Here is an 18,200-nt window from a genome sequence, read left to right as displayed (position 1 = left end):
ACAATATATTCACATACAATGAGTTTTTGTCAAAATGTGGTAGCTAAACTATAGTGATGGTTGGTATGACACTTTAAAAGCCTAATTGATCAATTTTTAAAGGAAACTATTTATGCTGAGTGACGGATTTCAAAAAAGATACTTCGAACACAAATGTTAATAAGAATGCAACGAGACAGAAAAATCTTACCCAAGTAAGGTTATCAGATTCCACAACATGAGAAAGAAGGAGGCAAATACGGAAGAACACAACTTGGCTTCTATACCACCGTCTTTAGCTCTAGGGACCGTTCTGTGGCTGACTCACACACTGGTGCCTAGGGGAAAAATCCTGCTGACTGTCCTGTTTTCTTTAGCCAGCTCAGTGTTATAAACTTCTTGAATTAATTGCCAGTATTTTTTAGTTAGGAGATTGAGAAATAGATTTAATTTCTTATTTTCTTGAGAATGTGGTCACAGTTTGTGGGGACATGAATTGCCATCAGGACCAACACACTGCCGGCTTTCAGGAGATACCATTCACATAGACTCTAAGTAAATGGTGGTGCCTTGAGTTACAAAACACTTTGGTTCTTGACTCCCCATCTGGCTTGAATCATTCATTTATGTTACTTAGGCAAACTGTGTTTAAGGACCCTGTACACCATAAACCTCGAACAAGCATTACTATTCATCTTCTTCTTCCTATGTGTTCTGGTTTGCTAAGGCTGCTGTTATGCAAAATACCACAAATGGATTGGCTTTTATAAAGGGGGTTTATAGTCCTAAGGTCATAAAAGTGTCTAAACTAAGGCATCAACAAGAGGATACCTTCACTGAAGTTTCCAATGGCATCGGGAACACCTCTGTCAGCTGGGAAGGCACATGGCTAGCATCTGCTTGTCCTTTGCTCCTGTGTTGTTTCAAAATGGCTTCTCCAAAATGTCTCTGGGCATCTGTCTTAGCTCCTATGCCTCAGCTCCTGTGTGTCCTTGCTTCTTTCTCCCAGGGCGTTTCTCTCTAAGCATCTGCGTGTCCTGTCTTAGCAACTCCGGGGCAAACTCTGGACTTCATCTCTTGGTTTAGCATCTCCAAAAATCTTTCTGTCTGCGTCTCCAAGTGTTCAAAGCATCAGTGTCTGTGTTGGCTTTTAGCTTCACCAGAGGCAAACTCTGGACCACATTCCTAGCTTCTCTCTCTAAAATGTCTCTCTCAGCTTCTCCTCTTAAAGAACTCCAGTGATCTAATAAAGACCCACCCTGAATTGGCAGGGTAACACCTCCATGGAAATAATCTAATCAAAATGTCTCACCCACAGTTGGGTGAGTCACATCTCCATGGAAACACTCAATCAAAAGTTTTCACCCTAATCAAAAGACAAATAAGTCTGCCCTCACGAGACTGCATCAAAGAACATGGCTTTTCTGGGGGACATAATATATTCAAAAAGGCACACTATGCAAATCATCAATGTCTAAATGAAGCTCATTTGGAAGAACAAAGGAGCCAGACCACGGGGAGTCTGAACCACCATGATGGTTCAAGATCAGTCAAAATAGCAAGTATAGAGTAAATTCACAATGCAGGCATAGGATGGCAACTAGAAAGCCTCAAATAAAAATAATAAAACTGAGTCCAGGAAGTAAGCAGGGAAGATCTATAAAGGTATCTTTCACAAGCAGGTGAGGAACAACCATAATTATCTTGCAAAAAACATTATTCAAAAATCCAGGAAAAAGAGATGAATTCCAGAAAGTCTGTCTGAACAGAGAGCGAATCAAGCAATTGGACAGGGTGGACAGGAAAATCTCCAATTCTGAGGAACAAGGTAGGGTTCTCTCATCCTTGTGGAATTGGAGGATCAAGTAGGCAACAAAACCTGAGGTTTAGTTGCTGGTACTGCTGTGTGTGCTGGGAATGCTGTTTATGTGTCAGAATGAAACTAACATCGAGGCAAACCTGGCACTGAACTCCTCAATTGGAAATCTTGGGTTCATTGAATTAGGCCTGAATAGAAGATGGATTGGTGAGATCCAGGAGCAAGGATGGACCCTCAGATGGTGATTTAATGAATCTTGCCATTGGGGTTGGACTGAAACAAGACAGAGGATCTAAACAAATTATTAGAATCAGATTGAAAGTACAGCAGTGCTGACTATAAATACCCTGAAATAACTCATTGGAGGAGAACGGCCAACATTTTCTAATTTGATTCAGAAACTGTGTGGTTGTTTTTTGTTTAATCATGTCCACGTCAAGTTGGTACCCCAAATTAAAGATAGAGCTATGATTCAAGAATTTTCTTGTATTGTTCCAGTCCAGATGTAATCCCCCTTCCTTATTAAGCAAGCAAGAATGTGTTCTACTTGCTACTTTTTTCTGTGCCAACACTTTGATATGATATATGGAGCTGGATCCATTGCCCTACAAATATGGTGTGGAGACAGACAGCATGGCCACACTTTGCTAGCCAACTGAAAAGCTGTCCTCCCTGGGCCACCACACAGTGCAACCTTGGCCATATCTCCTCTGTCTAGCACTGATTGTACAGCTGCATTTCCTAAAGTCTCAGATAAAGCACAAAATTATTCTTTTCTCGCTGTTCTAATTACTTAAGCAAAGTCACCAGTTACTTCTTTCCTCACTCAAGTGATATTCCAGGACATGGCATGGCTAACAGGGATGACTGGGACAGCCTGGAAGAGGCCAGGTCCTGATACTGGAGTTAACCATGAACGTTGGTCAGAGATAGCTCTAATTTCTGTCTATTCTAATTGGCTATTTGTGTGTAATAAAATAATTAACAGTGGAAACTATTATTACTTTCATTTATTGACCTCACACTAAATATGTGCTAGGTACTCCACATTTTCTCATTTTCTCATTTAAACTGTGGTGGCCACAGATTGGCTATTTTAAGGGTGGATTGGTAGGAATGTGTCTTGAAATGCATTTGCATAGCAAGGGCATAATTTTTCTAAAAAGACATTGTTCAAAAGTTGGAAATGAGGCAAAAAGTGGGACAGAATGTGTTTTCAAACTTATAAGGAGATTGTTTAACAGATTCACCCAAGGATATTTAGAGGAACGTGCTTTGTTAATGCACTAAGTCCAGATTTAGTGAAGTTACATGTTAATACGTAGATTTTTGTCTGTTAGGGATGAAAATAATTTCTGTCTAACACAGAAGATAACCCTAAAGATCATGGTCTAATGTGTTGTAGGACATTAACCAATTTTGTATTATGTTTGCAAATCCATTTCTTCATCCCTTTGACTGACTGACTATAAATCTCCAATTTTGCTGGTTCTTTTTCATTCATTAGTTGAGGTATTTGACAATGCTTATTCTATATTTGCATGACAGGCATGTTTTTAACTTTTGGAAAATTAGAACAGATCTGCTGGAGGCATGGCCATTGCTGCTGTTATTGGGAATCAAGCAGCTTCTGCTCAGCTTGCAGTCTTGCTGACGACTAGTGAAGCTGCCACCGATTTTCCTATAGCCCAGAGCTGGCAGCTGCTGCTGCTGCTGGATGCACCACCAGAAACGGAAAAGTAAAAAGTCCCCTCTTCCTTCCTGCTTCCAACCCCCTAACAGAGCCACCAGATTCTCCTCTTACACAAGATAATAAGAAGTAGGTTGGCGAGAGAGTCTGGAAAAAGAAGTTTATAGACTTCTTGTCCCCTATGATATGAGGAAGAGCATGAAAAGGACAGATTGAGCATAGGCAGAAAGAAAATTCACTGGCACAAGGAGCAAATGCAGATGCAAGAGGGCTCTAAGAGCATCCCTTATAGTATCTATAAGGTATGCATTATTTTATATCCCATCTTACAGGAAACAGGTGTGCAGAGATGATAAATAACATGCTCAAGATCACACAGCTGTTACGTAGCAGAACTAGGATTTGGATACAGGTCTGATTACGCTATACTGTCTCCTCTTTAAAGTGGATGACAGAAGGCAGTAGCTGGCAGGGCAGTATAGCAGTAAGTATTGAGAAGGTTTAACAAGAACTGATAGAGCCATGGCAATGGAAACACAAGAATCAGCAATACTTGGAAGTCTGAGCAAGCAGGCAAAAAGCTATAAGCCATAACAAGCCCCCATCCATTGGTCTGAAATTCAGGTTCCAGTTCCAAATTGTGTAGGACCTAAGAGTGAATGAAGGTAAAAAAAATGAGTTTTAAAGCAAGTTACTTAATAGTGATTCAAGCACAGAAGAACAAGGGAAGTGCTCTTTGTTAGAACTGGGTCACAGGATTAAGGCTAGAAAGTCACAGGGTTCAGGTTAAAAGATTTAGTTAGTTAATTGAAGTCTGTGTTAGGTATTCCAGGGGCTATTATAATTGCATCTTAGTTTTTTGTTTTCCTTTTTCTTCCTGTGGGCATTCTGCAGTGATTAAAGACAGGATGAACTCAGATGAGTGTTAGTCCTCCCAGAAGAATTGAAACTAAGGGCTTGCTCATCATTTGCCTAGTTTCTGCTATTACAAGAGGAACGTCAAGGGGATGAGCTTAAATTAAAATACAAGAGAATGTCAGGATACTCGTTTTTTAAGTCAGCCTAGAATAAGACAATACTTATTGAGATTTCTTATCATTCATCTTATTTATCACTTATTCACTCACTCATTGATTCACTTAAAAACATAAATTAACTAGTGAATTAAATCCTGGGAATACAAATATGAATGAAACTCATTCTTTGTCCTCAACATGCTTAGAGTCCAGAAGAGGAGTCAAATATGTGTAGGCAAATTCCTATGATGTAAAGCAGAATTAAATAAGTAGAGAATTTAGGTAAAGAATTGTGGGATGAGAAAAATTAATGTCTCAAATTATCACTGCTAAGATCAGAGAGGAAGAGGCTACTTTGTGGTGATTCTTAATAACAGTGGGATAATACTATATATATACAACTAGCTTCTATTTTTAAAATTTTATACTTTATGGATAGTAGTAAATTTGGATGTACCTCCTCTGTTTAACAGCTGTGTTTGTGCTTTAAAAATTTATGTCCCTTGAACAATGTACACACACATATAAACATGGGTATGTTTGTATATGAGCTCAACATGTCTGGATGTACCCACAGGGTAAGTCATAAAGTGGGATGGGTAGGGAGGATGAAAGAACAGGTGTCTTATACGTTTTTGCTTTGTACGCTATTATTTTGATTGGTATTTTTATATCAAGAATGAAATATGTTTATAATAAATTACCATTCATAAACATCTCCCCCCACCCCAATCAATATGATTCTGACAGGAAGAGCATGGTGGGACTGAGGGCCGAGGAAGGGAAATGTTGGCAGACAGCACGTGGTTTTGGAGCAAAGGGTTAGAGAACTTGAGGCTAGTTGTGTTAGGCCTTAAAAGCTTGAGTATTCAGGAATCTTTTGGCTGAAGCAATAGAAAACCTGACAATCTGACTGAAGCATAAAAGGAATTTTTTGTGTAAAGGAACTTAAAAGTCCAGCAGAGACATCTTTTTCAGACAGCTGAATCCAGGTGCTTAAACAGTAACATTTGTAATATGTCTCACTCCATCTCTTGCCTCTACTTTTCTCTAGATGGGCTTAATTCTCAGGCATGAAATGGCCACCAGCAGCCCCAAGATAAAATCCTACTAGGTTAGGAACCTCACTAGAGAGAAGGCTTTTCATTCCCACAAGTTTGAGCAAAAGTCCTAGAGCTACTTCTCTGTGGTCTGATCTCAGACTTGTGGCCACCTAATGAATCACTCGCTCTAAAGGAGCCTAGTGCTGTGACTAGCCAGGTCTGGCCAATTTGTCCACTGCTGGAGTGTCCTCCCTTGAAAATGGGAATGGAGCAAAAAGTCCAAGGGACATGCTCAAGGCTCTTACCAGAAAAACAACAGAAAAGTCATGCTAAAGGATTCCTTGATCTCACGCATGGGGCATGAAATCTTTTATAAGTTCCTTATGAGACACACAGCTACATAACCACAATATGGGGAATGACTGGCTTCCTGCATGAGAGACAAAAAAATGAACTGAGAAACCCCAGTAGATGATGAGTTATTCATAAGAAAATGCTGCTCTGGTTGTTTTTAAGAGAATGAAAAATACCCATATTGCAAGGTATGGATGCATATTCCCAAAGTGCCTAATTTGTTCACAAGAAGCTCTTTCAGTATAGGAAGGATAAGAAGAAGAAATGTTCTTACTTCTGTATGCAGATGACCCAAAGACCCACTGTCATTATAGCATGAAACACTTTTTTTCTTTAAATTTATCAGAATGTGTTCTGTTTGCACATAAGTAGCTGCTTATCTTCCCAGAGATTTTGTCTCTCTCTCTCTCCCCTGTTCATTCATTCTCCTCCCCAGAACCCTAGTACAATTCATTAATGTGACATTATTTTTGCTCCATAAGACTTTGGCTTGTGAAGCAAGAATATGTTTCCATTTGTAATCCACCAAATTTGACTGATTTTTGAGCCCATGTCTTCATCACCTTGGTTTCAGTTTTTTTTTTTTAATTCATTTTATTGAGATATTTTCACATACAATGCAGTCATACAAAACAAATCGTACATTTGATTGTTCACAGTACCATTACATAGTTGTGCATTCATTACCAAAATCAATCCCCCACACCCTCATTACCACACACACAAAAATAACAAGAATAATAATTAAAGTGAAAAAGAGCAATTGAAGTAAAAAAGAACACTGGGTACCTTTGTCTGTTTGTTTGTTTGTTTCCTTCCCCTATTTTTCTACTCATCCATCCATAAACTAGACAAAGTGGAGCGTGGTCCTTATGGCTTTCCCAATCCCATTGTCACCCCTCATAAGCTACATTTTTATACAATTGTCTTCCAGATTCATGGGTTCTGGGTTGTACTTTGATAGTTTCAGGTATCCACCACCCGCTACCCCAATTCTTTAGAACCTAAAAAGGGTTGTCTAAATTGTGCGTAAGAGTGTCCACCAGAGTGACCTCTCGGCTCCTTTTGGAATCTCTCTGCCACTGAAGCTTATTCATTTCCTTTCACATCCCCCTTTTGGTCAAGAAGATGTTCTCCATCCCACGATGCTGGGTCTACATTCCTCCCCGGGAGTCATATTCCACGTTGCCAGGGAGATTCACTCCCCTGGGTGTCTGATCCCACGTAGGGGGGAGGGCAGTGATTTCACCTTTCAAGTTGGCTTAGCTAGAGAGAGAGGGCCACATCTGAGCAACAAAGAGGCATTCGGGAGGAGGCTCTTAGGCACAATTATAGGGAGGCCTAGCCTCTCCTTTGCAGCAACAGTCTTCCCAAGGGCAAATCCCGTGGTAGAGGGCTCAATCCATCAAACCACCAGTCCCCTATGTCTGTGGGCATGTTAGCAACCATCGAGGTAGGGCAGGCCAATACCCCTGCATTCTCCACCAGTTCCTCAAGGGGGCTCTGCATATTTTTTCCTTTTTTTTTTTAAACTCTTTTTTTTCTAAATCAACTGTATGAAAAATAAAAAAAAAATAAAAAAAAATAAAAAAAAACATACAATAAAAGAACCTTTCAAAGAGACCATAACAAGGGTGTAAGAAAAAGACAACTAACCTAAGATAACTACTTTACTTCCAATGTTTTCTTACCCTACCCCAAGAAAGTAACCTAATATAGCAACATTTCTGTGAACTTGGTCCTACTATACCCATCAGAAATTAACAGACCATAGTCATTCCTGGGCATTCCCTGAACATTAAATTTACCCATGATAGCTTATCTGTTCTTCTTGGATTATTGTTCCCCCTTCCTTAATTGCTCTCTATCGCTAGTTCCCCTACATTCTACATTATAAACCATTTGTTTTACATTTTTCAAAGTTCACATTAGTGGTAGCATATAATATTGCTCTTTTTGTGCCTGGCTTATTTCGCTCAGCATTATGTCTTCAAGGTTCATCCATGTTGTCATATGTTTCACAATATCGTTCCTTCTTACTGCCGTGTAGTATTCCATTGTGTGTACATACCACATTTTATTTATCCACTCATCTGTTGAAGGACATTTGGGTTGTTTCCATCTCTTGGCAATTATGAATAATGCTGCTATGAACATTGGCATGCAGATATCTGTTTGTGTCACTGCTCTCCGATCTTCTGGGTATATACCGAGAAGTGCAATTGCTGGATAGAAGGGTATCTCTATATCTAGTTTTCTAAGGAACTGCCAGACTGACTTCCAGAGTGGCTGAACCATTACACAGTCCCACCAACAATGAATAAGAGTTCCAATTTCTCCACATCCCCTCCAGCATTTGTAGTTTCCTGTTTGTTTAATGGCAGCCATTCTAATTGGTGTGAGATGGTATCTCATTGTGGTCTTAATTTGCATCTCTCTAATAGCTAGTGAAGCTGAGCATTTTTTCATGTGTTTCTTGGCCATTTGTATTTACTTTTCAGAGAACTGTCTTTTCATATCTTTTGCCCATTTTATAATTGGCCTGTCTGTACTATTGTCATTGAGTTGTAGGATTTCTTTACATATGCAAGATATCAGTCTTTTGTCAGATACATGGTTTCCAAAAATTTTTTCCCATTGAGTTGCCTGCCTCTTTACCTTTTTGAGAAATTCCTTTGAGGTACAGAAACTTCTAAGCTTGAGGAGTTCCCATTTATCTATTTTTTCTTTTGTTGCTTGTGCTTTGGGTGTAAAGTCTAGGAAGTGGCCACCTAATACAAGGTCTTGAAGATGTTTTCCTACATTATCTTCTAGGAGTTTTATGGTGATTTCTTTTATATTGAAATCTTTGGTCCATTTTGAGTTAATTTTTGTGTAGGGTGTGAGGTAGGGGTCCTCTTTCATTCTTTTGGATATGGATATCCTACTCTCCCAGCCCCATTTGTTGAAAAGACCATTATGACCCAGTTCAGTGACTTTGGGGGCCTTATCAAAGATCAGTCGGCCATAGATCTGGGGGTCTGTCTCCAAATTCTCAATTCTATTCCATTGATCTATATGTCTATCTTTGTGCCAGTACCATGCTGTTTTGACAACTGTGGCTTTATAATAAGCTTCAAAGTCAGGGAGTGTAAGTCCTCCCACTTCGTTTTTCTTTTTTAGAGTGTCTTTAGCAATTCGAGGCATCTTCCCTTTCCAAATAAATTTGATAGCTAGCTTTTCCAAGTCTGCAAAGTGGGTTGTTGGAGTTTTGATTGGGATTGCATTGAATCTGTAGATGAGTTTGGGTAGAATTGACATCTTAATGACATTTAGCCTTCCTATCCATGAACATGGAATATTTTTCCATCTTTTAAGGTCCCCTTCTATTTCTTTTAATAGAGTTATGTAGTTTTCTTTGTATAGGTCTTTTACATCTTTCGTTAAGTTTATTCCTAGGTACTTGATTTTTTTAGTTGCTATTGAAAATGGTATCTTTTTCTTGAGTGTCTCTTCAGTTTGTTCATTTCTATCATATAGAAACATTACTGACTTGTGTGCATTAATCTTGTATCCTGCTACTTTGCTAAATTTGTTTATTAGCTCTAGTAGCTGTATCGTCAATTTCTCAGGGTTTTCCAGATATAAGATCATATCATCTGCAAACAATGACAGTTTTACTTCTTGTTTTCCAATTTGGATACCTTTTATTTCATTGTCTTGCTGGATTGCCCTGGCTAACACTTCCAGCACAATCTTGAATAACAGTGGTGATAGCGGGCATCCTTGTCTTGTTCCTGATCTTAGGGGGAAGGGTTTCTGTCTCTCACCATTGAGTACTATACTGGCTGTGGGTTTTTCATATATGTTCTTTATCATATTGAGGAAGTTTCCATCAATTCCTACCTTTTGAAGTGTTTTTATCAAAAAGGGATGTTGGATTTTGTTGAATGCTTTTTCAGCATCTATTGAGATGATCATTTGATTTTTCCCTTTTGATTTGTTAATGTGTTGTAATACATTGATTGATTTTCTTATGTTGAACCATCCTTGCATGCTTGGAATGAACCCCACTTGGTCATGGTGTATGTTTTTTTTAATGTGTCTTTGGATTCGATTTGCAAGTATTTTGTTGAGGATTTTTGCATCTATATTCATTAGGGAGATTGGCCAGTAGTTTTCCTTTTTTGTAGCATCTTTGCCTGGTTTTGGTATTAGATTGATGTTAGCTTCATAAAATGAGTTAGGTAGTGTTCCATTTTCTTCAATGCTTTGAAAGAGTTTAAGTAAGATTGGTGTCAATTCTTTTTGGAAAGTTTGGTAGAATTCTCCTGTGAAGCCATCTGGCCCTGGGCATTTATTTGTGGGAAGCTTTTTGATGACTGATTGGATCTCTTTGCTTGTGATGGGTTGGTTGAGGTTTTCTGTTTCTTCTCTGGTCAGTCTAGGTTGTTCATATGTTTCCAGGAAATTGTCCATTTCCTCTACATTATCCAGTTTGTTGCCATACACTTGTTCATAGTATCCTCTTATAATTTTTTAAATTTCCTCAGGATCTGCAATAATGTCACCTTTCTCATTCATTATTTTGTTTATATGGGTCTTCTCTCTTTTTCATTTTGTCAGTCTAGCTAGGGGCTTGTCAAGCTTGTTGATCTTGTCGAAGAACCAACTTTTGGTGTTATTTATCCTATCTATTGTTTTTTTGTTCTCTATGTCATTTATTTCGGCTTTAATCCTCGTTATTTCTTTTCTTCTACTTGGTTTAGGATTGGTTTGCTGTTCATTTTCTAGCTTCTCAGTTGATCCATTAGTTCTTTGATTTTGGCTCTTTCTTTCTTTTTAATATATGCATTTAGTGCTATAAATTTCCCCCTCAGTACTGCTTTTGCTGCATCCCATAGGTTTTGGTATGTTGTGTTCTCATTTTCATTTGTCTCTATATATTTAGCAATTTCTCTTGCTATTTCTTCTTTAACCCACTGATTGTTTAGGAGTGTGTTATTTAACCTCCAGGTATTTGTGAATTTTCTAAGTCTCTGATGGTTATTGACTTCTAATTGTATTCCATTGTGTTCAGAGAATGTGCTTTGAATAATTTCAATCTTTTTAAATTTATTGAGGCTTGTTTTATGTCCCAGCTTATGATCTATTCTGGAGAAAGTCCCGTGACCACTAGAGAAGTATGTGTATCCTGGTGATTTGGGATGTAATGTTCTACATATGTCTGTTAAATCCAATTCATTTATCAGATTGTTTAGGTTTTCAATTTCCTTATTGGTCTTCTGTCTGGTTGATCTATCTATTGGAGAGAGTAATGTGTTGAAGTCTCCCACAATTATTGTGGAAACATCAATTGCTTCCTTTAGTTCTGCCAGTGTTTCTCTCATGTATTTTGTGGCACCTTGATTGGGTGCATAAACATTTATGATTGTTATTTCTTCTTGTTGAATTGCCCCTTTTATTAGTATGTAGTGACCTTCTTTGTCTCTCAAAGCATCCCTGCATTTAAAGTCTATTTTATCTGAGATTAATATTGCTATACCTGCTTTCTTTTGGCTGCAGCTGGCATGAAATATTTTTTTCCATCCTTTCACTTTCAATTTCTTTGTGCCCCTGTGTCTAAGATGAGTCTCTTGTATGCAGCATATTGATGGTTCATTTTTTTTGATCCATTCTGTGAATCTATATCTTTTAATTAGTGAGTTTAATCCATTTACATTCAACGTTACAACCGTGAAGGCATTTCTTGAATCAGCCATCTTACCCTTTGGTTTATGTTTGTCGTATATATTTTTCCCTGTCTATTAATATCCTTTAATGTACCCATACCAAATCTCTTTAGTACTGAACCTTTCTCCATGTCTCTCTCTCCTTTCTTTGTTTCTCTGTCTGTAGGGCTCCCTGTAGTATCTCCAGTAGGTCAGGTCTCTTGTTAGCAAATTCTCTCAGCATTTGTTTGTGAAAAATTTAAGCTCTCCCTCAAATTTGAAGGAGAGCTTTGCTGGATAAAGCATTCTTGGTTGGAAATTTTTCTCTCTCAGAATTTTAAATATGTCATGCCACTGCCTTCTCGCCTCCATGATGGCTGCTGAGTAGTCAGTGCTTAGTCTTATGCTGTTTCCTTTGTATGTGGTGAATTGCTTTTCTCTTGCTGCTTTCAGAACTTGCTCTTTCTCTTCCGTATTTGACAGTGTGATCAGAATATGTCTTGGAGTGGGTTTATTTGGATTTATTCTATTTGGTGTTTGCTGGACATTTATGATTTGTGTATTAAAGGTGTTTAGAAGATTTGGGACGTTTTCCCCAACAATTTCTTTGAATACTCTTCCTAGACCTTTACCCTTTTCTTCTCCTTCTGGAACACCAATGAGTCTTATATTTGGACGTTTTATATTATCATATCCCTGAGGTCCATTTCAATTTTTTTGATTTTTTTCCCCATTCTTTCTTTTGTGCGTTCATTTTCCATTCTGTCATCTTCCAGGTCACTGATTTGTTGTTCAACTTTCTCTAGTCTTGTACTATGAGTATCCAGAATCTTTTTAATTTGGTCAATAGTTTCTTTAATTTCCATAAGATCACCTATTTTTTTTATTTAGTCTTGCAATGTCTTCTTTATGCTCTTCTCGGGTCTTCTTGATGTCCTTTATATCCTGTTCCATGCTCTTCTTGATGTCCTTTATATCCAGTGCCATGGTCTCGTCATTCATCTTTAGTTCTTTAATTGGTTGCTCTAAGTACTGTATTTCTTCTGATCTTTCAATTTGGGGGCTTGGGTTTGGGTTATCCATATTGTCTGGTTTTTTCATATGCTTTAAAATTTTCTGTTGTTTTTGGCCTCTTGGCATTTGCTTAACTTGGTAGGGTTCTTTTAGGATTTGTAGACCAATTGAAATCCTTGTCTCTAATTTGTCAGATCTACAGCTTCGTGGAGTACACTTTCTGTGACAAACCAGCAGGTGGCATCCGCGAGCCACTGTTCCCCTCAAGCCAGTTCTCCCCTGCTTTGCCTCTGTGGTGATTGGGGAGTAAGTCTTGTGGGGTCCAGTTGGTGTACCAAGCTTGCGTGTGTTGTTGGTGTTGCCCGCCCTGTATAAGGGGCATGTGTCTGGGCAGTCAGGGAGGGGGTTGGCTCTAACAACCAAATCTCCCGGGTGTTCCTGGAGTTTTAAAGCTGCTGCAATAGTCTAATCCTTCAGTTCAGTCCTGCCACAGTTTTTCTCTGCCACTGACCCACCAGTCCTTGTTATTGGCGTGTGGCCCCTGAGACTTGTGAGTGGGTCTCTCTTCCAGGCCTTGCACCCCCTGGACCTCTGTTGAGGGATGACTGTGCTATGTCACAGGTGAGTGCCATACCCCCAGGGTGGTTCTGGGCTGCCAGTCTGTGTAGAGAGGCTCCCAGACTGCTGAAATGATGTCTGAATGGGGCTTGTTAATTCCCACTGCTCCACCTTCCCAACTCTGGGACAACCAGCTGAGGGTGCAGGGAAGGCTAATGTCCACGCCCAATTTTGTGGTGTATGCATGTTATTATAAACACTTTCGTCACATTCGGTTGTCTGGAGCAGCTCTGGGCTATGGGGCCGGTGATGGGCAGGAGTGTTTCCTGTCCACCAGGATGATGGCTGTGAGTGGATGCCCCCCTTTTCTTGGGAAGTTGTGGTGTTTAGTGAATTTTCTCAGCCACTGGATTATTGCCTTTTGTCTCAGAGCTCTCAGTTCTGCTCTTGTCTGGACCTGCCCAAATTGCAAGTCTTTGAGGCTTTCTGTATTGGGCTTCTTAGAGTAATTGTTTTAGAAAATGAAAAAAAGATTTAAAAAAAAAAAAAAAAAGGGCCCTCCTGGCAGATCTAATGTGTTATTGAAATGCTAAGAGACAAAGCAATTAGGGCCATTAAGGAAAGATCCAGGGGGCAGAGAGATCAGTTTTTCTTCGGGATTTGCATATGAGCCTCAGGGCCTGAGCTCTGCCCTTCCCCTTTCTATGTTCACCAGAACTCCAAAAAGCCTCTGCTTTTATTGTTGAGTTTGTCTTGCTGTTTTTTTGCTATGCCTATCTCCTCTCTGCTGGGCTGGCTGCTCTCAGATTCTCTGGTGTCTGGTCTCAGTCTATCTGTTGTTGGAGTTTGGATCAGTAGAATGAGTTTCCGATAAGAGCTGCCACTGCAGTTCTCCCTTCTCCTTCCCAGCACTGACAGCCCCTCCTCCCACGGGACTGAGCCTGGCAGGGAGGGGTGCGGGTCCCCTGGCCGCAAAAACTTACAGATTTCGCTGATCTCAGCAGTTCGAAGTGTTCATGAGTGTTATATGAATTATGCCCAAAATCAGATTGCTCTGTGGTGTCCTGTCCACACAATTCCTGGCTTTCTACCTACTTTCCTGGAGGAGTAACTAAAACATACACCTCACCAATCCACCACCTTGCCCTGCCTCAACAGTCTAACTTTAAGAATAATGGTTTCCAGTTTTGAATGCTTTCTTCTCTGTTTCTTAATGTTGGTTTCAGCACTGGCAGCAGTTTTGTTGTAAGGGACTAAGAATCATGTACCTGTAAAAGAATTTCTTCTGAGTGGGTATGCCAGAAACAAGTCTGAAAGATTAAAAACAACAACAATGGAAAAAACAAACTAACTGTGAGATGGAATCTGGATTCATCCAATGCCTCACCTACCCCTTTCCACCATTCCTGTATCATCAGATGCAAATTATGGCTCATTAGAAATCAGCATATTTTTACTGCTTATTATAGTTTATAATATGTAAAACATCACCCATTACCTAAATTAATTATTGGGGAATAACTACACCATGCTTATAGGTTTTCATTCTTTATTGACATGACTTTCTTTTCAGACATCTGGTGTGGAGGGGATGTGAGATTAAAAGAAATGAGCTTTAGGATTCCTTTCCACATTTTTAATACTGAAATTCCAGTGTAACTATGATTCTATGAACTCACATTAAAAATCCAGCATAAGTGGGAAGATGGTAGAGTAGGAAGCTCCAATAACCAGTCCCTCCACCAAAACAACTATTGAATTGGCAAGAGCTATCTAAATAAATTACTTTGAAGCTCCAGAGTATAGGGGAATATTGTGCAGCATCTGAGGAAAAGCTGGAGGAAGAGGCTGGTAAATTGCAGTAAATACCAGTGGATTTCATCCTCCCTGCAGTGGCTACCATTCCCATCCCCCAGTCTCATGGTGGAGAGCAGAGGAGACTTCACCCCAGTCTCCTGGTGCAGGTTGCTGGTGCCAGGGTGGTTATAAGGACCTAATAATCCAAACTCCAGGGGTATGTGTCTGATGGCTGATAACTGCTTTTGATCAGCTATTTCAAATCACTGGGACTGGCTCTGAGAGCAGACTTGTTCAAAACCCCCATCATGCAAAAGTGAAGAGGAATCTTAAAGATAATACTCTTCCTCAAAACTGAAGAAAACAGATGAAGGGCTGGAGTAACTAGGTGAGTGTTGAATCAGGAAAACACAGCTTCAGCAGGCATAGGAGAACTCCTGGTGCCCTTGCCAGCGCCTCCTTCACCCCCCGCCCCCTGCCTGGTGCTGTGTGGAGCCAGCCTGCACTCCTACTGTAGGCCCCTGGCCCCGTTCCAGAGAGAACAGCATGACCCCGGTGTACATACTAGGGTGCTTATAAGTCAGTGCCAATCTAATGATCGGAAGTCTGAGGAACTGAACTAGGGAAACATGTCTCTGGCTTGCCTTCCCAGAGTTTGTCCTGAGCAGAGATGCAGCTTGCAGGTACCTAGGGCAATGTGAGAAACAATTAAGTCCAAGTGGCCTGGGGTAAAGGACTACCTGCATTAAGTCACACAACAGAGCACCTTCTTTGCAGAAATGGAAAAGCCAATCATCAAATTTACGTGGAAGGATAAGGGACCGTGAATAGCCAAAGCCGTCTTGAAAAAGAATAAAATTGGAGGACTCATACCTCCTGATCTTAAAACTTATTACAAAACCACAGTAATAAAAACAGCATGGTACTGGCACAAGGACAGACATATAGACCAATGGAATCAAATTGAGAGCTCAGAAATCACCTTCACATTTATGGCCAACTGATTTTTGATGAGGGTGCCAAGTCCACTCAATTGTAAAACAATGAAAATGGACCCTTACCTCACATAACATTTAAAAAAAAAAAAAACAAAAAACAAAAAAAAAACCTCAAAATGATCAAAAACCTAAACGTATGAGCCAGAACAATAAAAGTCCTAGAATAAACATAGGGGAAGCTGTGTGTGTGCTTCACGTGTTCTTGCTCTCTGTGGACAGGACACATCTTCAGGACCTTGTGTTAGACAATGGTTTTTTAGATCTTACACCAAAAGCACAAAGAATAAAAACAAAAATAGATAAATAAACCCTCATCAAAGTTAAAAACTTTTGTGCATCAATAGACTTTATCATGAAAGTAAATAGACAGCCTTCATGATGGGAGAAAATAGTCTGAAACCAGATATCTGGTAAGAGTTCAATATCTAGAATATATAAAGAAATCTTACAACTCAACAACAAATAGTCTAACAGTCCAGTTAAGAAATGCACAAAAGATTGGAATAGACATTTCTCCAAAGAAGATATACAAATGGCCAAAAAGCATGTGAAAAGATGCCCAAGGTCATTAACCATTAAAGGAATGCAAATCAAAACCACCATGAGATACAATTTCACACCCACTAGCTGACTACTATTAAAATAAAACGGAAAATTACAACTGTTGGAGAGCATGCAGAGAAACAGGGCTCTTATGCATTACTGGTGGGAATGTAAAATGGTGCAGCTGCTGTGCAAGACAGTTTGGCAGTTCCTCAGAAAGTTAAGTATAGAATTACTGTATGAGCTGGAACTCCAACTCCTAGGTATATACCCAAAAGAATTTAAAGTAGGGAATAGAACAGATATATGCACACTGATGTTCATAGGGGTATTATTCACAATCACCAAAATGTGGAAGCAACCCAAGTATCTATCAACTGATGAACGAATAAACAAAATGTGGCACATACATGCAATGGAATTTTATTCAATTGTAAACAAGGAATGAAGTTTTGATACATACAACATGAATGAACCTTGAAGACATCATGTTAAGTGAAACAAGCCAGACACAAAGGTCCAATGTTGTATGCTATCACTGATATAAAATAATTAGAAGCAGCAAATTCATAGAGTCAGAAATTATAATATAGATTACCAGTGGATGGGGTGGAGGTAGAGAATGGGGAGTTAATGTTTAAATTGTACAGAATTTATTTGGGATGATGGAGAAGTTTTGGTAATGGATGGTAGTTATGGTAGCACAGCAGTGTGAATATAATTAACAGCATTGAAATATATATTTGAATGTGGTTGAAGAGGAAATTTTAGGTTGTATATATGCTACCAGAATAAAATTTTTTAAAAAAAACCATAGACTCTTTTCTGGCTGGAACCATGGAGGGTGTCGAAGAGAAGAAGAAGGTTCTGGCTATGCTGGAAATCCTTAAGAAAAAGCGAAGGAATTTTGCCAAACTGAAGATCAAGCGCTTGAAAAAGAAGTTTGCCGAAAAGATGCTTCGAAAGGCAAGGAGGGAGCTTATCTATGAAAAAGCCAAGCACTATCACAAGGAATATAGGCAAATGCACAGAACTGAGATTCAAATGCCTAGAATGGCAAGAAAAGCTGGCAACGTCTACGTACCTGCGGAACCCAAATTGGTATTTGTCAACAGGGTAAGAGGAATCAATGGCATGAGCCCAAAGGTCCGAAAAGTGTTGCAACTTTTTCGCCTTCGCCACATCTTCAATGGCACCTTCATTAAGCTCAACAAGGCCTCAATTAAAATGCTGAGAATTGTGGAACCATATACTGCATGGGGGTACCCGAACCTGAAGTCAGTGAATGAACTGATCTATAAGTGTGTTAATGGCAAAATCAATAAGAAGCAGATTGCCTTGACAGATAACTCTCTGATTGCACAACCTCTTGGTAAATATGGCATCATCTGCATGGAGGACCTGATTCATGAGATCTATACTGTTGGGAAATGCTTCAAAGAAGCAAACAACTTCTTGTGGCCCTTCAAATCATCTTCTCCCAAAGGAGGATGAAGACAAAGACCACTCATTTAGTAGAAGGGGGAGATGCTGGCAACAGGAGAGACCAGATCAATAGGCTTAGTAAAACGATGAACTAAGGTATCTACTATGATTACTTTTATAATCTGGTCCATTAATAAACAGTGATTGCTTTAAAATAAAAACAAAACAAACATAGAAATATACAATGCAAACAATGACCCATAATGTAGACCAT

At 39.4% G+C, this 18,200-nt stretch overlaps 1 protein-coding gene across 1 annotated transcript; it reads left to right on the top strand.

The window, feature by feature from the left end:
• The first annotated feature begins 17,338 nt into the window (after window positions 1-17,338).
• Window positions 17,339-17,995, top strand: LOC119521534 (60S ribosomal protein L7-like). Its single transcript, XM_037819933.1, has one exon. The coding sequence runs from the start codon at window positions 17,339-17,341 to the stop codon at window positions 17,993-17,995; it is 657 nt and encodes a 218-aa protein (XP_037675861.1).
• The last annotated feature ends 205 nt before the right edge of the window (window positions 17,996-18,200 follow it).

This window comes from Choloepus didactylus, chromosome 1, assembly GCF_015220235.1.
Source record: "Choloepus didactylus isolate mChoDid1 chromosome 1, mChoDid1.pri, whole genome shotgun sequence".
NCBI lineage: Eukaryota > Metazoa > Chordata > Mammalia > Pilosa > Megalonychidae > Choloepus > Choloepus didactylus.
This window is presented reverse-complemented; position numbering and strand designations above follow the sequence as displayed.

Bases quoted from the DNA above. Each gene is read 5' to 3' on its own strand.
- LOC119521534 (XM_037819933.1), top strand. From the start codon at position 17,339: ATGGAGGGTGTCGAAGAGAAGAAGAAGGTTCTGGCTATGCTGGAAATC.